Here is a 25069-nt window from a genome sequence, read left to right as displayed (position 1 = left end):
TGGGGAGCCCCACCCCATCTGAACAGCTCAGGTATATCCAGAAACCCACAAGGCCTTCCCTCCCTATTCTCAAGGAGGAACTCGACAAGATCAGTTAGTTCCAATGAATTTGATTCCAATTCTGTGTTCCCAACACACTCTATAAACTCGTCTAACTGATGCCCATGTCCTCATCTGTGAGTGAGAGCCTCAACCCTGGAGGCCCCGGTGAGTGCTGAGTGAGAAACACCTGCCATCTCCCGCCACCAACAGAGACCTCACTGCTCAACTGTGGACCAGAGTCTCCAGAGCCCCGAAGATCGGCCTCAAAAGCTGGAAGTGACATCTGTATCAGGAACATCCTATTTCAATATTATTTGTCTTGAGTTCCTTTAGTGGGGCAAACCAAAAGGAATGTGTTAGAAGGGTGCATTTATAAGGAACATGAGCACACATGAGCCTCCCTCCTCCTGAGGGTCCCCTGGCTTGATTGAATGCACTGTTCAGATGGGCTGTGAATATGCACAGCAGGGATTCTGTCCTTGTCTTCCTGACATCCACTAAGAACAGAGATGCAAACAAAACTCCTAGGTTATAGGGATGGATGGATGGATGGATGGATGGATGGATGGATGGATGGGGACGGATGGACGGGGGCGTGGATCATAGATGAGTAGGTAGGTGGAAAAGTGGGGAAGGAGTGGGTGGGCAGGTAGGTAGATAGATCTGTGAGCGTGTAGATAGATCAATAGGTAATGAATTGATAAGTGGGTGAGTAGATAAATCAATGGATTGATGGCTAGGTTAGCAGGTGAGTATGTGGGACAAAAAGATTGATAGATGGGTGGGTGGATGGATGGATGGATGGATGGATGGATGGATGGATGGATGGATAGATGGATGGGTGGGTGGAATGGCTTGGGATATGGTGGTTGAGGATATGGGTGGATTGTGAAAAGTGGATGAAACGATGGATTTGTGGATGGATCAGTAGATGGATGGATAGATGGACTGACTGGTAGTAGGGTTGGTGGATGGACAATATCAGGGATAACTTGATATATCAGTGTGTCTGTCTGATCACTTGCAATTGGCCCCATTTTCTATTGATCTAAGTATCTCCATCCCCAACACAAGTGTGCACTCCGCGAAGGCTGGGTACTTCTGCCCTCTTACCATCTTGTCTAAAGCACTGAGCTCAGGGTCTGGTACTCCATGACTGCTCAGACAGGAATAGACCAAGGAGTGACAATGAGAAGAGGGAGACTGAATTTCCCCCATTGCAGGAAGTACAGACAGCAGGACACAGCCTGCTGATTGTAGGAGAACTGAAGGTGGAATGTGAAAGCGAGAACTTTAAACTCCAAACTGGTTTTCTTCTGAGGTTCTTAGGTGCTCTCTCTTTTCTCAAGAGCAGCCAGTGGTAGGTGATGAGTTGAGGTCAAACTGATGGGTGAGACTTGGGGAGCCCCAGCATCTCCCTGGAGTGTCTGGTACGGAACTAACTGGCCCTTGGGGGTACCGAGGGAGGACTGTCACATGAACTGTGCCACATGGGAAGCAACACAACCAGCCACGCTTCAGTGCATGAGAAATTTATTGCTTGAAATCAGCTAGCCACGGGTTTCTGGCCATCATTCTTACTCCAAGACTATGGAATCAAATAAAAAGACCCATTCCTCTAAGTGTTCTGCACAGGTGACAATAACATAAAACAGAAGTGAGTGTTACTGACAACAGTGTATCAATGGAAAGCTAAGACCCCATTGCAATTCTAATCTCATTATTGCCTTAGGTGTTAATTATCTAACAAATTCTGGTCTTTCAAAACACCAAAGTAGAGAGCCTGTTAGCATGGCACACACACCCCATCACCCCTTCCCTGCTTTCTTTCTTGTGGTGTAGTGGGTAAATCACCCCTTCCCCTTCATGGGGTTACATGGAAAATGGCCATGGATGTGCTTGGAAAATGGAAGAGCGATGCATACACACCACGCGACTATCACTTAGTAGAAAGCTTCCCATATTGGTCTAGGATGTCTTGAGTCACGGCATAAGTGATAAGGACAGCTGAGTCAGGGTCTTAGTGTGTAGACAATGACACAGTGGAGAATTTATCAGACGGATCCTTCACAGACACTGTCAAATGTCTGTGCAGAGGTGATGTGCCATATAATTGTTGGGGAACAAGAGGCATCACGTGGGCAGCTTGAGTGTCAAAGCTGGGAAGGCTGTGCCAGCAGCTTGGGTGATGGAGAGACTGTGTTCATGCTGGGCTTGAGGGTGAAGGCCACTCCAGCATTCTGCACACATATCCAGCAGACCTGTCACTGCCCTGGTGGGTGTTGCTCTGCCTCTTCAGCCTTTTGGGGGCAGACTGAGGTTGCCATCATCTGAGGGGGAAGGGGCGTTCATCCCCAAGGTCTAACACAGCACTGCCCAGAGTAGAGTCCTGCCAATGACTGATGAATTAATTGCTGGACCTCATTTACAGCGTGCCCTGTGTGGGGAAGGGGGTCACAGGGTCAGCCGACCGGTGGGAAAGGAGAAGTTCAGAGAGGGGCCCTCCACCCTCAGGCTACACAGCCACAGATCCACCAACCATGGGTCAGCATCCTTAAAAAAATGTGTCCCTGAGTCCAGTGAGATGGTTCAATGGGGGAAAGGAACTTGGCACCAAAAGCCTGAAGACAGGAGTTCAATCTCTGGGGCCCACATGGAAGGAGAAAACCAACTCCTGTAGTTGTCCTAAGACCCCCTCTCCTACACACCACTCAAATAAATGAAAACTTTAAGTTGTCTGCTCCAAACATGAACAGACTCTTCTGGCCATCATTAAACAACACAGTGCGGTGACCGTGTGCATTTGCACTGTGTAAGCCATCATAGTTTATCAAGAGGTGGCTTGAAGCCATAGGAAGATGTGTGTGGACTACAGGCAGTCACTGCTCTCTGTGGGAGCAAACTGTACTCCCCCGCAAAGCCCAATTTGACTAACAGGCTGGACATCCTCACACTGGAAGGCCTTCGAGTTTAATGCTGGCCAGAGCCCTGTGGTGACACAGTGGATCCTAGCTGTACTCCCAGGACACGAAGGACAAGACCCGGTGAACACAAGGCCTCTGTGGATGAGGCTGGGAACCATCCCTGGCCAAGATTTCAGTTGGGTACCAGGATCACTGCCTCTGGTTTCCTGAGACCATGATGCAAATGGCAGAACTCTTTGCTGATCTACAAATGGTCCCTGCAGCCTCTCTGATTACTCTCAGCCACTTTTGGGAGGGAGAGGTATAAGTTAGGGATCACGCAGGCCTACCCCTTGCCAAGCCCACTCTGCCATCTCCACAGGTGACGGAAGCAGAGTGTAGCATCAGCCATGCTCGCTCTTACCCGCTCAGCTGGGTCTCCTACTGAGAGAACACCTGGTAGCTGAAGTCATCGGTCTGGATTCTGAGGTTGTATTTCCCCCTCATTCTCTGGAAATGCCAGACCAGAAGGGCTGTAGCCCCTGCCACCACAGTAAGCGCAGCGACTGCAATGATCACGATGTAACCAGTCCCCAGAACGGGCTTTGTACGTGCAGGTTCACCTGTGGGTGAAGACAGGCACAGGGTAAGAGGGTGCCTATGTCGGGGGAAGCATGTGTCTGTGACTGGCACCCGGTCCAGCCACTGTGGAGCTGGGGGGGTGTGGTCCAAAAGATGTGCTCAGACTGGAGGTGGGGACATAGATCTGAGGTGCTCAGTCACCACTTCTGAGCAGCACATTCCGAGTTTGGTCTGAGGCCCCTCAAGGCAAAGCCACACAATGGAGTTCTTTTTGTTTGTGTGATTTTCTTCTTTTGCCTGTTTAGTTGGCTTTTGAGATACAGTCTCACATTGTAGCATGAGCTGGCCTGGAAGTCGATGTGTAGCCTCATTCTCAGCAATCCTTCTGCCTCAGCCTTCTGTGTGGTAGGACTATGGGTATGAGCCCCCACTATGTCCAGTTTATACAATGGAATATTATCAAACCACAGAAGATTCCCATGATGTCACATGCCACCTAGGAGACAGTGTGTAAGGGATCACAAAGGACCGTGGTCAGTGAGACCCATTCATAAGAATCCTCTAGAACAGGCAAATCAGAGATGGAGAGAAGACAGATAGCTCTGAGGCCTAGGGAAGAGGTTGGTGTGGGGTAGCATGAGGGCCTGACTTCAAATTCCCAGAACCCACATAAGGCTACAGACCTGAGATCCTAGTGCTGTGGATATGAAAGCAGGGGAATGAATGGGTTTGGTATGCCCTCATAGCTCCAGGATAAGTGAGCCACTTTGCCTCAAGAAACTAAGGTGGAGAGTGAAGGAACAGGACACTAATGTCCTCCTCTGGGGTAACACACACGTCTCACATTGTAGGATAAAGATCCCAGTCACCAACCAGCCCCTGGCCTATGACCTCCAGTGGCCTGGGCCAATAAGTGTTTTGTGTATCAGTGTGACACACTGTCAAGGGCATCTGCAGCAGAAATCACGGGTGAACCACAACCAGGCTCATCCCCCATCTCCTCCACCTCCAGTATTCCTTAAAGGTCTGGCTAGGAAGTGCCTGGGTAGTCTGCTTAACTCAAATCCCATTTCCCTTCCTCATGTGACTTCTAGGCCCCACAGCGAACACCGTGTTCTCTGACAGGATGTAGCCCAAGGGGCGTTGCTCTCAGCACAGTGGCCCCACAGTGGTCCTGGGTTTCCCTCTTGGTCATCAAGGCAAAAAGCTTCAACCAGACAACCTTGTTAGGGTATGCTGGGGTGGGGCACCATCCCCTAACTAAAACTGTGAAACTTCCCCTGGAGTGTGGGTCCCCATGCCTGGTCAGGCATCTTCCCAGGAACACAGAAAAGCTGACACCAGAATCCAGCCTCCAGGGGCCTCCAGGAAGGGGCTCTTCCCAGCACAGTTGGGAAACCTGCATTGGGGATGCTGAAGCAGAGGCAGGAGACTGGCCCAATTGGCACCATGGACAGACTATGACAATACAGATTGTCAGCCCGTGAGAGCAAGGAGCTCCTGTATCCTGATGCTGCCTATCCAGTCTGGTCTTTATTGCCACTGGCCTTGTCACTAACTCGACATGGCTCAGAGAGGGGCCTGCAGGCCAGGCTGTTCCCTGACTGGGCCCACAGTAGGTATGCCTGACATGGAGAGGAAGCTCTCATAAATGCTTACACAACTGGACACACTGCAGCCTCTGTCTGGTCATGTGAGACTCTGAGCATCACAGTGTGACCTGTGTGGGTCTTGCAGTCAGAGCCTGTCTTCCATGAAGCAGGGAGGAATTTTATAAGTGTGGAGACACTGAGCGTGTATAGAAGACCTAACCATACACTAGAAAGGAAAGGCAACCCGCAAGGCCCCGGCACACACATGACCAACCATACTGGCCTTCCCACCTGACGCATGTGAAGTTCTCCAACAATAGCAGAAGCAAGCCCTCCCTGCACATACACGACCCATATAGATTGGAAGCAAGCCCTCCCTGCCTATCCCTGCACACGCATGACCCATATAGAGAGGAAGCAAGCCCTCCTGATACTTGGAATCCCAGCTGTGGTGGTGTGAAAGAGACTGGCCCCCAAAGGGAGTGGCACTATTGGGAGGTGTGGCCTTGTTGGAGAGGGTGGGCCTTGTTGGAGGAAGTGTGTGACTGTGGGGGTGGGCTATGAGGTCTCTTTTGCTCAAGCCTCACTCAGTGTGACAGACGGTCCTTCCTGTTGCCTGCAAGACGTAGGACTCTCAGCTGCTTCTCCAGCGCTACGTCTGCCTGCACAGCGCCCTGCTCCCTGCCATGACGATAACGGACTGAACCTCTGAAACTGTAAGCCACCCCAATTGAATGTTTTCCTTATAGGAGTTGCCGTGGTCATGGCATCTCTTCACAGCAATAGAAACCCTGTCTAAGACACCAGCCCAGGAACTCTAGAAGCACCCAGAGGCCTTGGTCTCTGTCCCGAACATTCGCTCATCCCCTAGTCATCTCATACCAACCACATCTTTGTCCAGGAATGCAAAATAAGCAGCTTGAATAGTTGACTAGTGAGGCAGTGGCCATGATAGATTCCCAAACTGGGTTAAAAGCAGGCAGCACATATCCAGGATGAAGGCTGCGTCCCCTATGATCATCAACACGTGAAAATACATGGTGTTTGACCTCTATGTAATGTAGTGTAATCTAAAGTAAAAGATACATTAAAGCCCAAATTCAGGAGCTGCAGGGCTCATCTGGAAACAGGGACACTGTAGGGACACTAGTGGTGAGGCCACAGAGGAGGGGCTGGGCCCTCACACAGAAGCCTCCATGAGCCATGGTCTGTCTGAAGTAGGAAATGATATCCCGTTTCACAGCGGAAAAATGAGGAATGAGAAGTAGTGTGCCCAACATCCTGAAAGTATTATCATCAGCCAGATTTTAAATCTAGGGACCCTCACAAATTAGGGTCTCTCAAAGGACCTGTATTTCTCACGAGATACAACTGTGGGAGGTAGATTATGACTACAATCTTACAAAGGAAAGCCAGAGTCCCTGGCACACAGTGGATGGAGGAAGAGAGGGATGTCTGCCTGTCTGTCTGTATACATGTATGGTGAACAGATGGTAGATAATTGATGGCTAGATAATTAGTGGGTAAATAGATACATGAATGAATGGGCGTATTAGTGAAGACTAAATGTGTGCATGGTGCATATAGATGAACACATTGATGAATGGTAAATAGACGGTGGCTGGATGGATCAATGGAAGATAGATGATGAACAGAGTGCATGGATGGATAGATGGTCACAGATAGAGTCAATAATATTACAAAGACCACACAGCTATGATCAAACTCAGGTCTGCTAACTCCAAGTTCAGTGCTTCTCACAGTCTATTGACATTTCCCCCTGACATCTATGAATGAATGGAGATGTTCCACTCCTACTAATGAGAGCACATGATACACATATATTTTCTTCTTGGGGCCTCTGGTTGACCAGTTATCTACAGCAATTTAAGAGGATAACGAGCGGAGAAAAGGCATACAGTTCTAGAACCCGAGGACCCCCCCCCACCTGGGTGTCAGAACACAAGTCATCAATCATTTGTGTAGACTCCGCCTGGGTCTCAGAACCTAGGTCAGCAATCATTTGTGAGCGCCCACCAGAGTCTAGAACTATCTGAGTTAGTGGGCTAGAGGATGTGCCCTGGCAAGTGTGCCTAAGGCTTTGTTTTCCCAAAGCTTGGATGAAAAGCGACAGTTGAGACACACCAGCCAGGAGCTGCCTGCTGATTCCCTTGCTCTTACCTGAAACCCAGATTCCACCCTGAGCCCGAATCCCAGGAGCTCTATGCAGGAAAGTACAGAGAAGCCCAAGACCATCAAGGTTAGGAGGGGAAACTAATAAGAGGAAAACCAGCCAGGATTAGGCTGGGCGATGAGAAAACCTTAAAGGCCTTTCTGGCATAATGGTGAGATGTCAAAAAGGACAAGGAGGAAGGAAGTAGCCAGGGGTGGCCCTGGATGGCCCTTGAGGAATGTCCCCTTGAGTTGTCAGTGCTTTCTTTCCCCTCTCACTGACCAGAGCTGACCTCCCCAGCCACACTCGGCTGCCAAGGAGGTTGGGAGCTGTGGTTTTTACTACAGGCGGCCATGTGTCTGCTAAAGCCCGAACATTCTCACACTGGAGAGAAGACACAGAATTAGAGGCATCTAGAAACTCCTGTCTTAGTCCCTAAAGCATGCAAATTCCCTAATTGTTTCCAAATAATTAGATCATGTGGAGGGCAAAACAAGTTTGGAAAATTGACCCTGAAAAATACATGAATATAATCATCTGGTAGGCATTTATGCTCAGGGGGCACTGAAGTGTCTTTCTTGCTCATCTAAATTAAACAGCTTTTCATGTGGTTGTGCAATTATACTTTTGTGCACACATGAATATACACATGTGTGTGAACACACGCACATGTGTGTACACACACACATGCATGCACATGCACGCACACACACTGCAGCTGACTATTCACAGCTTGGTCCTTCCTCTTTGTATCCACTTGACATCCATTCAGGGTCAAAGACCTTTTCAGCTTCCTAGGACTCATGTCACAGCATCCCACAAACTCGATGCTCCCCGCCACAGTACAGCCATAGAAGTAGATCCTACTGCTCAGGGTGGCCAAGAGGAATAAATCCTGTCCAATATATGAAGATCTTAACCCCATGAAAGCACACCAGAGTCTTGAGGAATATTTTAGCCACTGTTGTGGGTCCTTTAGAAAAATCTTTAAAGCCCCGTGTTTCAAACAGGCACTTTACACCCTGGACAGATGGGATCGTTTCTTTGCCTTTGAAACCCAGAGGACTCACCTTCGGACCGATGGAGGGGTCCCCAGGACATCTGGTGCTCAGCCTCACTGCTTCTCAGCAACCGGAAGTCGTTGCAGCTCTGTTTTTGATAAGAGAAACTTAACAGTTGTCCTATAGGGCTAACAGGGCATGAATTCACTGTCTAGAGCATTTCTCATCTGACCCTGAAAACTTGGTCTTCTAGAACAGGGTGTTGAGCCACTGGGTGGTTAAGTCTAGATGGGGATGTGGGAGCAGGGTAGCAGTAGCCTTAGTAGTGGACTCTGGTGGGATACCACCTGTCTTCATCCACGGGTAACTTTGGACGATTCATTCTCTTTACATGTCCTGGGTCACGGTCTAGTGAGGGAAGCCAAGAACGAAAGCAGAAGCAGAACAGGGACCATGGAGGACAGCTGCCTAGACTTGCTCCCCATGGCTTGCTCAGCCTGCTTTCTTATACAATCCAGACCGCATGCCCAGGGGTGGCACCGCCCCCAGTGGGCTGGGCCCTCCCACATCAACCATCAATCAAGCAAAAGACCTACAAGCCATCTGACGGAGGCATCTCCCTCTTCTAAATAACTCTAGCCTTTGTCAGGTTGACAGACACAAACCAGAGCACCACCCAAGGCACGAGAGGCGTGGAGCAGGGTACACATGGAGAAAAGACGGAGAACAAGAGCTCTAACCCTTCCCTAGGACCGTGCCTCAACCACACAGCCCAGAGTTACTTTTGTGTTCTCCAAGGGTTCAAGCAGGCCTTCACTCCTCCGGATACCTTTGCCCTTCAAAATCACTGCCTGGCTCAGTGGTATGATGCCATCTGCTCCCTGTATACCCGATATCCACCATGGTCTTCCAAGAAAATGCTGGCATCCTGACCCCAGTCTTCTAACTCGATGGCCTTTGTTAGCATCCAGGCATACCTGGCCGGCCCCTGGAGACCTGGCGGACTGTCTCCTCCATGTGCGTGCCTTGTCAATACTCAGACAGTACTCTGAACTGCTCAGAGTTCTGACAATGTCTGCGGCTACAAGGCTACAGCTACACCTCCTTTCAAAGGCAGAACCCTGCCCATCCTGTCCTACCTCCTCCTCCTCCTCCTCCCTCTCTCCCTCCCTCCCTCCCTCCCTCCTCCCTCCCTCCCTCTCTCTCTCTCTCTCTCTCTCTCTCTCTCCCTCTCCCCCTCATGAGGCTGCTCTGCGCTCTCTTCCCCCTCCCCCAAATGAACACTGCACATGAGCTGTGTCTGCATGGCGGTCTGTCTCTCAACCACTGTGGTTTGAACCCAACCCGCCAAGATCCCTCACACACTGAATCCTAACAGTCTATATTAGCAAGATTTTCTATTGCTGTGATGAAATCCTGTGACCAAAAGCAACTTGAGGAGGAAAGGGGTTGTTTGGCTCAGATGTCCAGAGTCACAGTCCACTGAGGGAGGTCAAAGCAGGAACTTAAACAGAATAGGACCTGGGGACAGGAGCTGATGCAGAGGCCATGGAGGAGTGCTGCTTTCTGGCTTGCTCAGCCTGCTTTCTTATGGAACCCAGGACCACCAGCCCAGGGACAGCACTACCCACAATAGGCTGGGTCCTCCCCCACCAATGCCCTATGGGCTTTCCTACAGCCCGATCCCTCAGAGGTATTTTCTCAACTGAGTTTCCTTCCTCTCAAATTATTCTACCCGGTGTCAAGTTTACACAAAACTAACCAGCTGACCTTGTTTGGAAAGATGATCAAGTAGAGATGAAAATGAAGAGGGTGTGGACACACAGACAGACTTGAGGGAAAGTACTTCTGTGAGTCAGGGAATGGCAGGTCCACAAGAACCTGGGAAAGGCCACGGCAGAGTCCCCTGCACAGGTCAGGACTCAGCCTGCCAACACTGTGGGTTCCCGACTCACTCAGCAGCGCGTTTCTAACATCTTAATGGCCCACTCATACCTTGTCTGGCATCCCCGGGAACTAATGGAAAGCCCACTACAAAGGAACTCAAGGTGGGTGTGGGGGTTAGGTTACAAAGACCTGAGAAGCAGCGGCCCCTGCAGAGGGGATGTTGCTGTAACAGCTAGCCTTATGCTTCTGAGGAGTCTATGGCTCCAGGCATCCACCTGGGAATGCCCCTCAGTGAGTGCTATGGGGAGTCACCTGTTATACAGGAAGACCTACTATGTGAGAAAATGACTGAGTTATCTGGCACTGTGTCTCTTATCCACACTCTGCTAATAGCCAAAGGCTTGTTACTTGGAATATTCCAGAGTCAGTGTCCCCCTCAGAGATGGGTACAATAGAAAGCATTGTCTCCCAAGGGAGGAACACACTTAGTTCTGGGTGAATGAGAATGCACATTATCCATAAGCTCCATGGAAATGCTGAGCACAAGGGAAGAGAAAGCTACGAGAGATGCTGAGAGCTGATGGCGTTCTATTCATTGCTGTTAATAATGATGCTAATATCATTGCTAATATGAGTTAAATTAAGGTGATCTTTTTTATATCTAGCTTCAATGTCATCTCAGGGGAATACTGCCACAGCTGATTGGGGTGGGATAACGTGACTGCTTAATTTTGTTGTCAACTTAGCACACCCGGGAAGAGAGAACTGCAACTGAAGATTTGCCTTGATTGGGGTGGCCTGTGGGAACATCTGTTGGACAGTGTCTTCATTACTATTTGACTTAGGAAGACCCAGCCCACTCTGGGCGGTGCCATGCCTAGGTCTGAAGCAAGCCTCTTCCATCATTGTTTCAAGCTCCTGAGCTGGCTTCTCATGACCATGGCTATATAACCCATAAGCTAAAATAAATCTTTTCCTCCCCAAGCTGCCATTGGTTATAGATTTTTATCACAGCAATAGAAAGCAAACTAGAACACCAAACTCAGGTGTAGCTGCAAGAGGTCTGAAGAGAAGGAGACAAGAGAGGGTAATGGTGTGTGTTGTGTGTACATATGTATGTGTGTGGTATGTGTGTATTTGTATATATGTATGTGTGTTTATATATGTGTGTGTATGTGTATGTGGTGTGTGTGTGTGTGTATGTGAAACAAGCAGAACATCGGGCTATGGGAGGAAGGAGGAAGGAGGAAGGAGGAAGGAGGAAGGAGGAAGGAGGAAGGAGAGATAGGGTAAATTAGAGTAACGTATAACTATGAATACATATGAAAATGTCACAGTGAAACTCAATTCTAACCAAAACATTAACAACAAAAACCCTGGAGAACATGTTCGGCCTGAGTCAACATCCCCAGATGTGCCACCCCTGTCCTGCATGAGCTCTTGCTCTATGCTGCACACGTCTGAGCCTTGTTCCCACATTCTCCTGCACAGAGCAGCCCCTCTACCACGCAGGAAAGTACCAGCCCCTCTACCACACAGGAGAGTACAGGCCCCTGGTCCCGACCCCAGGAGCAGAGGAAGGAGCCAGCGCTTACGATTCTGCACGTGTTCCTGGGGTTCTCCAGGCACACCCGCAGCTTGCAGTGCAGGTAGACGATGGAGTTGTTGACAAAGGAGAAGATTCGAAGCTTGAACTGGGCCTTGCTGGAGTTGCCGTTCTGGATCACACTGGTGTAGGTGTTGGGAACCGGGCAGCTGAGGGAGGTAATGTGGCGCCTTAGGCGGGCTGCTCCCCTGGCTGCTTCCCAGGCAGGATTCTTGTGACCCTCCACCCCTCACAGGTCCCCTGCAGTCCCCATGGAAGTCTCAGGAGCTGCTGCCTCACCTAGCCCCAAACCCAGGCCACAGCAGCATTTACCTGGAAACTCCAAGGGGGTTCAAAGTAGGCAACGGGGCTGGGCAAGTTGATATGGCCTCTACCTGTTGTTGATGAAGCCAAAGGTGACGGGGTCCCTGGCGTTGCTGGAGGGCGTGGCCCAGCACTCAGTGAGCACCACCTTAAGGCTGCTCTTCTGCCTGTGGAGGCCCACTTCAATTTTGATCTCATCACTGGCGGACACGCTGTAATTCTGAGGTATGGGAGAGTCTCCGATGAACAACTGCATTTCGGTGACAAAGTTCCCGGTGCCGTGGAGGTCTTCGATAATGGTGTAGACCCTGTGTGTGTGTGGGGGGGGGAGCAGATCTGAAGCTTGCTTTATGGAGTCCTTCCTTCCAGTTCCTCCCCACACAAAGTGATTCTGGGGAGGCACAGGAGCGAAGGAGGAGCCCGGATGAGGAGAGGCAACGCATGCGCAGCTGGCTGCAAGCAAGAAGCCGGACTCCTCTCTGTGTCGGCAGCAGCCCTGGCGAGCGGGTGGCCATAGTGGAGGCTGCGGTCTGAGGAGCTGTCCTGCCTAGCTGATGGACCACGGGGAAGGAATTTGGTCCTTTCTAGTTAACTCTTCGAAGGACGGGGGTGGGGGGAGCTGGCAGTTAGCACAAGTCCGGTCTGCTTGTGCAGGCAGACTCAAGAGAGCCCTGGGAGGACTGGGACACCCTGGAGAGCCTTCAGGTGAAGTTGCTAGAGGGAGCCCAAGCTGTGTAGAGGCAAGGCAGCCTCCCACTCACCCCCACTGTGGGGTGTAGCCTGAGGAGGTCAGGAGGTCATTGCGGAAGGCGCAGTGGATGGGACTGAGGATCTGCAGGTGGTGGATGACACCCTCTGGGGACAGGTCGTTCTTCAGCGTGGTCGTCACCACCGTGCTGGTCATGTTCTGAGCATAAACACACGGATGTAAGTGACCTCCAGGGCCTCAGTGTGTCCCAGCCCCAACTGCGGCTATATTCCAGGTACTGGAGGGTTATCCTCACAAGTGTGAAGATCCTGCCTCCAGCCAACCCCAGGCCCTTTGCACCAGGAGAATTCTGCAACGTGGGGCTTGCATCTACTTCACAATTCCAGTGTACCAACCGTGACAACGTGGGCCTGTCTGACTTCCTCTTCCGGGCCCTCTCATTTAGAAGTCAGAGGCCCAAGAGTGAAGACCCTGACTGGTTGCCTTTCCAGGTGCAAACCCTCCCCACACTGAGGTACCTCCAGGCGGCTCGCAGCCATGCGCACTCACGCTCTGCACGAGGGTCCCGCACTCGGCCCAGCCGGCCACCAGGAACACATGTGTGCCGTTGCTCCTGCTCACGTTACAGGAGGGCTCCCCCAGGTACAGGGAGGCCTCCGGTATGGCCTCCTGCTGCAGAAACTGCTTCTGGATGGTGATGACCACTGTCTCAATCTCACAGGACACCCCAACGGCGTCTGTCAGGGTCAGCCGCAGGGGCAGGTCCTGGGGCACGGAGCTGGCATCTGGCACGGGGGCACCTCTAGTTCCTACTGGGGTAGGAAGCCATTCTGGGCCTGGGGTCTGCACTATGTTGCTGGAAGGGCCGCCTGCAGATCCCAAGGAGACAAAGGCTCAGGGTGAGTTTGTTTGTGGCTAGAGGCACAGGGTGGACCTCCGAGGCCCACACTGTGTATAGAGCAGCCACACCCAGGAGCTGGCTGCTCCCGCCACGGTGTCCCCACACTGCACAGACCAGGCTGCTGGGCTTCCACGGGTCCTCAGGTACCATGGATGTGCTCAGCATGAACGGGCAAGTAACCTGTCCCCAAGGACCTGAGGTGGAGTCCTAAGTTGTCCTCTCAGGAGCCTGGGCCCCTTGCTCCTGCCTCGGCTAAGCTCACAGCTTTGCAATGTCCAGTGATCTCTGGGAAGATCGCCCATGTAAACGTCACCCATGTTCCTGGGCAGCGTGCTCCCCTCGGCCGCCCATTTCTGTAGGCTCCCCAGTTTCAGCCAGTCTGTATTGCGTGACTGGGCCCACACTGCGGGGTGCTGACTTAGTTGGCCCTGATGGCCAGCTCTAACATAACCTGACTTCTTCTGTGTTCTATTTCCCACAGGTGGAGGAGGTCCCCTGCCCCAGACACTATTCCCTCACATAGGTGGCTGTCTCCCTCCACTGGACATAATGAAAGAAGAGGGTGAGCCAGGCATACACGCCTACCCTACATGAACATGTGCACCCATGTGTGCACGCGCGCGCACACACACACACAGGTGCATATGCATGCGAGCACACGCATGCGCACATATAGAAAACCTGCCTTGTCATAAACAACGTGCTGACTTCATTTGGACAAAGGTCTCTTCCTTAGGAATGAGTGTCCTTAAGAAAGAAGATGATGAGGCAGCGTTCCAGAAAGGGCTGTAGAGCTTACCGTCACAGGATCTTCCAGAATATTCCACATGCGAGCCAGGTCCTCCCCCATCACAGATGCACGTGAAAGACCCGAAGGTGTTTCTGCACGTTCCAGGTTCACAGTCATCCTCCCGCATTTCACACTCATTGTAATCTGAAAAGCATGGAGAGCAGGACAGGGACCATGACAGGGCTACGAGCAGCTGGGGACGGCAGTGCCGCCTGCATGCACACACAGTCCTTCTGGGAGAGCACATCGCAGGAGGCAGGGTGGAAACACATCCAGAGAGCAGGCCGCACGAATGTGGCAAGCTCAGGACAGTCCAGGAGGCTCTTCGGTGTGCGTGGGAGTGGGGAGCCAGGGCCAATCTGGAAGAATACAGCCGAAACAGGAAAGGGGTTCCTGCAGAGCTGCACCCCTACAGCCAACTGCTATAGCCGGGGTATGCACAGACCAGGAGATCTGAGCCCAGTGGGCCCTGCCACGCCCCCTCCTCTGCACCTTCCATCTTTCTGCCTATTTGGTCTGTCGGCCCCACAGGACAGGGATAGGAACCAATACACAGAGCAAGGAGCACAGACCACGGGGCTGCACAGCCAGTCTTTACACAGCAGGTATCAGGGCCGAGGCTATGGCTCAGTGGTAGCACACCTACCTAGCATGCACACACACGTAAGCACACACATACACACGTGTGCCTGCTCAGCACATACACAAGCATGTATACATACTCACACATTGTAACTCGGCACATCGCTTTCTAGCATCTTCCGTCTCAGTAAGCCCCATTCATGGGTGACAACAGGCCACGGTGGGGACAGAACTTGGCATACTTTTTACTACAGACCATTGGCAATTTTCAATTACTTTGCTTTTGAAGGTGCTCTGATGACTGCTACCTTTGCATTAACTATTGTCTGACTGTGGTCCCTTCCCCCTGGGACAAAGTCCCAGAGTCAACTGCCAAGCCAAAGAGGAAGAGGTGCTGAGGACTGCTGACAACTCATCATTGCCTTGGCTCCCAAAAAGGGTGAGAAAATTCTACCCACCAGCTCGCTCCTCGGACTCCACAGTCCCTGCCCACCATGCTTTGCCAAGGTCCACAATAGTATCAGAGAGAATCTGGGCGTTGCTTTGCTTTTAACTTGTTTTTTATTTATAAAATTTTTTCCTTTTGCAAAAACAAAGGGAGTCACATCCCTGGGGATTGTCAGTGACTTATACTTCTTTTGGGTTTTGTCTGCTATCACCCTTTGCACGCTGACCTATCAGGCTTGGTATTTATCAGCTCTGTGTGAACTTGCTCTGTACACAGGCTGTTAATTCTTCACTAGTTCATTAGGAGTTTTCTTTTATCATTTCTAAAAGAGCGACTTTATTCTACTTGACAGGAGGGTTGATCTTTTTAGGTAATTCACATCTTACAGTCCTTACCTCAGAAACCCTGACTTGGCTTGGGGAATTCTTCTCACTCTTCAAATTAAAAAGGACACTCAACTTTAAAGTCTGCATTTTTTTTTAAAAAAAGGAAAAGCATAAAACTATCTAGGGCCAGACATGTCGGCTCACGTCTTTAATCCCAGAACTTTGGAGACAGAGGCAGGCAGATCTCTGTGAATGTGAGGCCAGCCTGGTCTACACAGTGAGCCAAGGTTATACATTGAGACACTGACTAAATAAAATAAAATAAAAAATCTGTTCACAAGCCATGTGTCATTATCTGTAACTCCAGGTAGGCAAGAGTCCAAGTTGCCGCCTTCTCCCTGCTTTCTTCACTGGTACTTTTGCTAGGGGTCTCCATGGAAACTTCCTGGACAGTCTGGCTGCCCAGAAGGACCCATCGGTTCTCAGCCCATCAAAGCACAGGTGACAGGGGAGGGAGGGACATCCCTGAGTCTTTTGAAGGTTCAGCCCTTCAATTTTTAACAGCAATCATGGTGGCAATAAGAAGACAAGGAAGCCCCCCCCCGTCCACTCCACACTTCAGACAGCTCCTGGAAAACCCCACGAGGAGCCCAGGGCACATCTTCCTGACCCAAAGCCACAGCTGACTTCGTGCTGTCTCTGCTTCCAGAACTGGGGCAGATTGGTCCAGCCCCCGCGTACCTTGTATAAAGGTTTTTCCCTTGACCACCTCCAGCAACGATGTGTTCTGTAGGGCCGTGAGGAAGGCGGCAGACACCTCCCTGACATCCAGGTCTGCCATTATTAGCAAATTAAACTCCACCACGACGCTGCCGTTTGTGACATTGATGACGTCCATCCGGATCCTGCCTGCGTCCATATGCTGACACATCGTGGCTGGCATGGAGTCCCGTACCTTTGAGAAACAGGCTGCGTGAGGAGAGCTGCCTGCTGAGGTCACAGGCCATTTGTCCTGGTACTCTGCCTGGCAGCGAGAGAAGCTTGTGGCAAGAAGGTCCAAGCCCCAGAGTAGTTCTTGACCCTTTAAGCCCAGGACAAATAAATGCCTGCAGGCATTAATGATGCTCAGAGGACCCCCCTCCCCATGCAGCAGACAGCTGCAGAGAGCTGTCTTTCGGTTGAACAGGGAAAGGGCTAGCAGAACCCCACCCTCATGGGTCTATAACACAAAAGCCCCCAATGGCAGTTAATAGTTGGCTGCTCTTACATCAGGGGTAGGGGCAGCAGGGGCTGAGTGAGTGATCACCCACAACTGTCTGTTTTTCTAGAATGTTCCTTTGCCTCTAATACTTCAGAACAGTCCCCCTCCCTACATCCTCTCCACCTATTCACAGGCCACTTCTAAATGAGCTTCTCCAGGAGCCCTAACAGGACACACATTTCCTGCCTCTGAAGGGCTTGCTCTTGTCCTCTGTCCTTTGGAGCAGAGTCACGCATCACAGACTACATCATTCTGAGCCAGACCAATGTAGTTAAAGACACAGTTTCATATAGTGAGTATCACCGGTCCATGTGATTCAAATTACCCCTGGGAAGGGCATCTCCAGGGACTGCCAGAGAAACCCATGAGGGGTGGGCATTACCCAAAGGCATGAGCTCCTGGCCCCACTTTCCCTCCTCTAGGCCACCCAAGGCAGAGAGATCCATCACCCTCCATCACAGGCTGAGTACCACCAACCCCACCCCCAGTGCCATTTGGGGGGCTCAGTCAGACGGCTGCTGTGCTTGTCTTACAGACTCCTGCTTCTCACCCCTCATCCCATCCCAATTTCCTTAGGCAGCTCTGCCGTTGTGTTGGGCTAATGTCACCATTTCAAAGTGTTCTCCAGGCAAAGCTCCTGCTAGGAAACAATGAGCCATTAGCCCGCCACCCCCAAAACTGGCCTGGCTATCCCACCTGTGCAAATGGCTACACAACTATTTTCTATCCGGAGACACTAGGCAAATAAAGCAACTATATCCAAATATGGGCCAAGGAGGAAATAGTTTTAAGAGGGCAGACTGATCTAGAAGCTTGGGGTGGAGCTTCTGTAATTGGACACCAGAGTGGGGAAGGGGCGCAACATCTGTTGCTTGATGTTACATAAAACCATCATTTACTAAGGACTCTGGGCCAGGCCCTGGAAGAGTTGGGAATTCCAGAATACAGAAGGCAGGGTTTCAGATCCGATGGAGCGAGAGTGGTCCGCCATTATGGAGAGTCCATGGACCTGTCCATGGTCCTGAGGCTGCATGGTCCGCTCTAATGGAGAGTAGCATCCATTGGCTTCAGGACATGCCGGTCTATTATCACAATTACCACTAGGTGGCACTGTCCAACCCTTAACTCTGACTTAAGTTTGAAATTTCTACAAGGTAAATAAGATCATTAGATTATGGTAAGAGCATTCTCTATCTTTAAAAAGTGATGTAACCTAGGGCTGGGGCTTTAGCTCAGTGGGTAGAGTGTTGCCTAGCATATGTGAAGCTCTGGGTTCCATCCCCAATACCACATAAACCAGGCCTGGAGGTGCACGCCTGGATCCCAGCCCTCAGGAGGTAGAAGCAGGAGGACCATTGTCCTCAGCTGCATAGAGAGTTCAAGGCCAACCTGGGACACATGAGACCGTCTGAGTAATAATAGTTAATATCATAGCACCAAAACATGCTGAGATTGCTACCTGTACTATGTGGTACCAATATACATTCCCAAAGACAGCAGGAGGGGCGGCAGGGAAGACACACACAGTTCCAGAGCAGCTTTGTTCTGAACAAAGAGCAGAAGGACCATGGCTACCCAGCAATGAGTGAATGGACGATGGCGCTATGGAGCAGTATTCACCCATCAAAGAAGTGGGGTGCAGACGCACATGGACCTGGGACACATTAACTAAGTGACAGAAACAACACGTCACTTAATCTCGTCCACGTTCATGAGCATCCAGCTGGCGGGCCCAAAAAAGCAACGTAGTGATCCGGGGGCTGGGGGAAGCAGCAGAGCGAGAATAACTTGGAACGGGTACAGAGTTTCCACACGGAGGGTAATTTAAACATTCTGGAACTAGATGGTGGTGGTACCTGCAGATTTTTTTTTGCAAGCAGTATAAATCACTGGGTTTTACACTTACATTTTTCATGGTATTTGAAATGGAGATCAATTTTTAAAATAGTCACGTGTGAGTGTGTGTGTGTGTGTGTGTATGTGTGTGTGTGTGTTTTCGGTGCACACATATTACAGGGGACTGAACCTAGGGCCTGGTGCATTCTAGGTAAACAATGCAACACCCTTAGCTTTCTACTTTTTAAATTTTGAAGCAAGGTCTCACTAAGTCATCTAGGCTGGTCTTGAGCTCCCCCTGTAGCCCGTACAAGCTTTGTACTTGCAATCCCCCTGCCTCAGCTTCCTGAGTTGCCAGGATCATAAGCCTACATCACCAAAGTCCTGCTTAAGCACTTTGATAAATATAGATAGAGCTTTCTGCTCCACAGGGAGTATGAAGGAAGAGGAAGCAAGGTGCATGGGGAAAGGTTTGGCTTCTGCCTCCAGGCAGGCAGGCCTCTGTCACACAGTTCAGGACGCTCAAACCTGCTGGAGTCTGGCTCAGTTTCCTTCGGAAACAGGAGTTCACAAGACCCAGGAGTCTTATTCCTAGTTGGAAGCATAGCATCCCCCTGCCCCGCATCCTCCCCCCCACCCCAGCCAGGAAGTGGGACTGACTGTCCCAACTCACCGCCCTGAAGAACAACTGTACAAAGTCTCGGTGCTCGCTGCTGCTGGCATTTTGGAGGGATTCTGAATACCGGATGTTTGCTATCCTGACTTCACCAGCAAGTTTCTGGGCCACTGCGGGACGTAGCATGCATTAGGTCACAGACTGTCATTTCAGTGTCCCTGTGGACCGCACGCGTAGCAAGGCTGACCTGGCTTCAAAGCAGGACTAGCGACTGCTGCCCACAGACATGAACCACCAGGCTCCAGAGGATGGGAGGCAGCTCGCAGCAGGCCTCCCCTCAAGGCTCCTCTGCAAGTCATGCAGCTGCCTAGCAAGCCAGGCCAGTTTGAGAGGGAACAGGCACCAAGAGACCATCAGGGCAACAATGTAAACCGGCTGTACCTGGACATCACAGCCTCTGCTCCGAACCCATACCTCATCAAGGACCTCCTTCCCTACCCCACGGAACTCTGTGGCCTAAGGGGAGGTCCTACTGTAGCCTGTCCTCTGTGAGTCTCTGCCCTCTGGGGCTTCTAGGAGCATGCAGAACATGAGCATGGTCTGGAATATTCCCCAGTCATGTCCTGGCTTCTGATATAGCTCTTCCTAGATGTATGCAACATGCCTGGGGCATCAGATGAGAACAGCGTTCTTACCCTGATGACTTCAGGCCCATCTCCCAAGAGAATCTCAGTCAGTCCTAAGACAAACCATAATGCCATCCCACTATACATTCCCAATGAGCCTCGAACTTCACGTCCTTGAGGGACATTGCTGTCATTGTACCCAAAGGCCAGAACCGTGGTCAGTGGCACATGTAACCTGATGTAAGGTGCATAGAGGCAGGACAGGAGCACAGCAGGAGCAAACACAGGGCTCGTCTTAAGGTGCAGAGCCACACATTCATGTACAACCCCTTCCTTCCAGAGTAGGGGAGACTTTCAGGGGTCTTCTGAACTGACTCAGACTCAGGGATTTACACACTGGACCATCCAAACACCACCAAACTCCTTCTCCAGCTGGCCATGAGCTGTTCTTGCTGCACCCAAATAGGTCATCCTAGGCATCGCCCAAGGAATGTACCACCAACCTGGGAGACACCGCCCCCAGTGTGTGGGAAGCTTCCTGAGACGTGAAGGCATCTTAGAGTATCACATACACAGGAAGTCCTGTGCTGGGAAAACAGATGTCAGAAGTAAAGAGGAGAAAAAGGGGGATCTTATCTGATGATGTAACTGGGGAGGGGACTGTGCCATTATTCAATGCTGCCACCATCCCCTCACAAAGTGAGCCTGGTGAGAAGGGTATGGACACCCAGCAGCCCCCAGGCAGGCCTTCCTGTGCTCAACCTTTCGTGCTTGTCTGTTTGCCCCCTTGTGTGTAATTGGTGACACATGTCCCCAGGGATCCTTACCCGTCCGCACTCTCAGCTGTGTTCTGGTACCTTCTTTCCCACACAACTTAGTCACAATCTCTACCAGGTGCAAGGCTCCGGGCTCCAGGCCTGACAATGTCACGTTATTGTCCCGGGTCTCCACAATTACGGCGGGTCCCCGAGGAGGGACCAGAGTGAGGTAGAAGGCAGGGGAGGAGCTGATGTCTGCCGCTGACCACTTCAGGGAGAAGCCGGTACTGGTCACGTTGGAGACGGTGACCTTTCCAATGGGTCCAGGAACTGGGAAGTGGGACATAAATGCCGACATGAAAATCGATCTGAATACTTTGAAGGACAGGCAAAGAGCTTCCCAAAGTCCAATACTCAACAACGGAGGGGAGGTGACGCCAGCCAATGATGCAGACTCTCATGACCCCTCACAGAGACAGTACCCCTGTGTGCAGGACCTTGCAGGGCCTCTAGCTTGGCTTCTTAGCAGAAGCCATGTATCTTAGACAAGAGAAATCGGTTCCTGGGATGTTGTCTTCCAGAGGGTTAGTTCAGACTCAACCCTGGGGGCCTACAAACCACTCCTCCTCTGCTGTTCTGGATGGTTCCTCCACCCTAGCCCTATGCTGGTGTCCCAGGGGCAGTCATCGGCATTGCTGGTTCGAGTCCCTCTGACAGAGAAGCCCCTGGCTCCTGTGTGGGACAATCCTGGCACATGCGGGTTGGCAGGGAGGAAACAGTGGAGGAATTCACCCTTGACAGTGACTCAGTCTGGGGGAAAAAATCCACAGTGGAACCAGATCTGCAGGCTGATTAAACAGGGCTGACAGCCAGACCTCTTTGAGCCCCAGCCCATTTGCTGGTTAGGAAGGCCACTGGTCCCTGTGTGTCCCCAAGAGTTGGTGACAAGCTAAACCCTTTCTGTATGGTATGGGTCAGCTGGGGGTTGCAGTACAGCTGTGAGGTATAGACAGCTGAAGCGCAGGCACACGGACATAGAAGGGTGGAAGGACAGACTTCCTGAGTGCATGACCACTGGAGGTCCAGTGAGGCTGGGGTGAGGGTCAGCAGGAAAGTGGGGGTCCAGGAAGCTGAGATGGGGTGACATCAGCATTGCAGTGCTGCTGGGGATTGTGGGACTATATCCAACCTGCAAGGGATTGCTCCAGATGGGACACAAATCCCTTACGTCTCCTCCCTCCCCGGCCATGTCCTACCCCAACTGCTGAAAGCCAAGAGTCCATAGGAAATAAGGGGAGGAGGGGGAGCTTCCCTCTCTCTAACCAGACACCTGCCATAGAGAACCACACCGTTCTATGCCTGCGTCCAGTCCACATATGTCCGGGATGAAAAAGGACACTACATTTCCAGCAAGCCTGACATCAGGGCTCACACAGCCTAAGGTTTCCACTGGTGTCCCAGTCTCCTGATGACTCACCACAGGCAGGGGGCCCTGGAGCCACAGGGGTTGAGGCCGGTGGCAAGCCTGGGAAGGAGGAAGGTCCAGGGTCTTCATTCTGCCGTCTTGTGGAGTTCGGAGGAGGGGTCTCCCAAAGGGGACTGGGGTGCCACACAACATAGCCCGTGGGTGAAGGAGCCACGAAGGGTGGGTCTGTGGTGAAGGTTTCCTGTGGCTCTCCGGTGGGGTGCAGTGAGACATCTGTGGACTTCTGGGGGGGACTGTGGGTTGGCTCTGGAGCCCTGGGAAAGGAGCTTGCCACCCCGCTGGAATTTCCGTGGCTCGTCCCCAGGCTTGGGTCCATGGTGGACACCTCCGCACCTTGTCCCGTGCCATCTCTATCCTGCCTGGCTGTGCTGCTACTGTCTCTCTTAGATGGAGGCCCTGGGGTCCAGGCTTCGCTTCTTGTTGGGGTGCTCCTCGGGTGCCTGGGACTTGGTGATAAGGTGAGGGTCTCTGGGCCAAAGGATGTTACTCCCAGACTGACAGCTGGGGCTGTGACCTTTGTTGTTACGGACAGTTCACCTCCTGTGGGGGTCACCATGTCACCTGCGGAATATACCCCCTGTCAGATGCCAGATGCAAGGCCATCAGAGTCTCCCCACATCAAGAGCTTTCTCCAGAGAAAGACAATGCATTGCAAAAGATGCCCCCTTGGCAAGCCTGCAGAGATGGCTTAGCAGTGAAGCATTTGCTCTTCCTCCAGGCGAGGACACAAGTTCAGCTCCCAGATCCAACAGGCACCTCACAATGCCCTAAAGCTCCACCTCCAGGGAATCTCACTCCCTCTTTTGGCCTCTGCAGGCAACCGTGCACTGGTGCACACCCACCCACATAGACAAGCATGCGGACTTGCATGTAAACTTAAAAAAAATGCTGGTCATAGTGTGCACTTGTAACCCCAGCCCTGGGGAAACAGAGGCGGAGGATAGCTGGTGCTCAGTATAACCCTATCTGTGAGTTTCAGACCCCAGTGAGAGACCCTGTGGTGGTGCACACACCTTTGATCCTAGCACAAGGCGTATGGTTCCTGAGGAATGACATTCAACATCAACATTCAGCCTCCGCAAGCACATGCACTTACATATGTAAATACCTCCCCCCCCATGAGAGATATAGAGAGACAGAGAGACAAAGAGACAGAGAGAGATAAAGAGAGAGAGAAAGGAAGAGGAAGAGGAAGAGGAAGAGACGGAGGAGAACATTTCCTCTGCCTCAGCATGCTCCCAATGCAGACATGACTAATCGGACAGAGTATCTGATACCTGTAAGGGTAGACATGACTAATCAGACACAGCATCATCGATCTGCAAGTAGCTCAGCCCCCACCCCTGAGGACATTTGAAGACTTCCTTGCATTTGGGGTACTCTGCTTACCAGGACTCTTTCACCCCTTCATATAAAATCTACTCCAGTTACATTTTACAGCTACCGTGGGATGAGGAGCCACAGAACCCACACTGCATTTGCTCTTAGGTACATTTACCATCCCATTAATTTCTACGGAAAAGAAAACAAAAACAAACAAGCAAACCACTACTGTGGCGCTTAGCGCTATGCCTGGCAAAGCTGGCCTCAGAGCACTTCCGGGGACACACACCCTCGCAGACCCGGCCAGCCCGGGAAGGGCTGGCATCCCTGGCCGTGAGGCACTGGCACGTGTAGGAGCCCTCCAGGTTGACGCAGCGGGCATCTGGGTGGCAGTCATGTTCCGAGCTGTGTGCACACTCGTCCCAGTCTGTGAGGAGAGGAGGCAGAGTCAGCGAGAGAAGGGATAGATGGTTAGGGAACCAACCGACGGCAGATGGAAGTCCTCCTGCCCGTCCTTTAGAGAACTGCGGGGGGCACTGACTGGCCTCCTGAGACCCAATTCTGTTAAACACTCTGTGGAAATTCGCTCTCTCTGGCTTGCCCTGCACCAGGGAAGGATAAATTAACACCAGGGCTGATGAAGCAGACCCGCAGATGAGCTGTTGACTGACGGACACTGTAGTGCTGTTCCTGGACCACCAGACACAGGGACCCTGCACTCCCTGTCCTCTGCACACCCGCACCGACCCCTAGTCTCCTTTTGCTCTGTGTGCTGGACCAGTGCCTGCAAAAGATATCATCCAGAGGGAATAGGCCCACTCCAGTGGGAGACTCTGGCCCTGGCCCTCGGTTCTCACTGAGGATTCAGGATATGCTTTATGCTTATTTAGTAGCCTTTCGGGTAAAGGGAAAATTGGCTAAACTGTGACTGCAGGGGTATCTGTGAGCTGGAAGTATGTCCTGCTGCCCGCTGGGAAGAGTCGTACCTTTCACTAACGTCCCCTGCTGGTCAACCTGGAACACGGCGCTTTCAGACAGTCGCTGGAGCATGGGCCTCAGCATGGAGACACCCACTGGAAACTCAGGATCTTGTAGGGTGAGTCTAAGAGTCACTACCAGGCTCCCCGCCTGCAGGGACACGATCTGCAGCCTCAGCTTCCCTCGTCTGTACATGTCAAAAATGACTTGGGGGAAGGAGTTTTCCACCTAACCGGGAGACACACAAGGAGCTCATGCGGTTAGCAGTCATGCTTTCCCAGCCATGGGGTCCACCCTGCTCTCCCTGGAACAGCTAAGGGAAACCCTCAGCATGCATCCA

At 51.7% G+C, this 25069-nt stretch overlaps 1 protein-coding gene across 1 annotated transcript in view; it reads right to left on the bottom strand.

Annotated features, from left to right (window-relative positions):
- Window positions 1-1558: 1558 nt before the first annotated feature.
- The window catches only part of Umodl1 (uromodulin like 1), a 47255-nt gene continuing 23744 nt past the window's right edge, over window positions 1559-25069 (bottom strand). The window contains exons 9-22 of the mRNA XM_040732555.1: window positions 24738-24957; window positions 24041-24178; window positions 22420-22989; window positions 21012-21272; window positions 19616-19728; window positions 16587-16800; window positions 14499-14633; window positions 13348-13667; window positions 12851-12996; window positions 12161-12397; window positions 11776-11935; window positions 8363-8441; window positions 3370-3568; window positions 1559-2479 (exon numbers count right to left, since the gene is read on the bottom strand). Of these exons, the coding sequence (XP_040588489.1) occupies window positions 3387-3568; window positions 8363-8441; window positions 11776-11935; window positions 12161-12397; window positions 12851-12996; window positions 13348-13667; window positions 14499-14633; window positions 16587-16800; window positions 19616-19728; window positions 21012-21272; window positions 22420-22989; window positions 24041-24178; window positions 24738-24957 (2775 nt within the window). The 3' untranslated portion in view covers window positions 1559-2479; window positions 3370-3386. The remainder of the gene's footprint in view (window positions 2480-3369; window positions 3569-8362; window positions 8442-11775; window positions 11936-12160; window positions 12398-12850; window positions 12997-13347; window positions 13668-14498; window positions 14634-16586; window positions 16801-19615; window positions 19729-21011; window positions 21273-22419; window positions 22990-24040; window positions 24179-24737; window positions 24958-25069) is intronic.

This window comes from Mesocricetus auratus, unplaced genomic scaffold, assembly GCF_017639785.1.
Source record: "Mesocricetus auratus isolate SY011 unplaced genomic scaffold, BCM_Maur_2.0 Super-Scaffold_100027, whole genome shotgun sequence".
Taxonomy (NCBI): Eukaryota; Metazoa; Chordata; class Mammalia; order Rodentia; family Cricetidae; genus Mesocricetus; species Mesocricetus auratus.
This window is presented reverse-complemented; position numbering and strand designations above follow the sequence as displayed.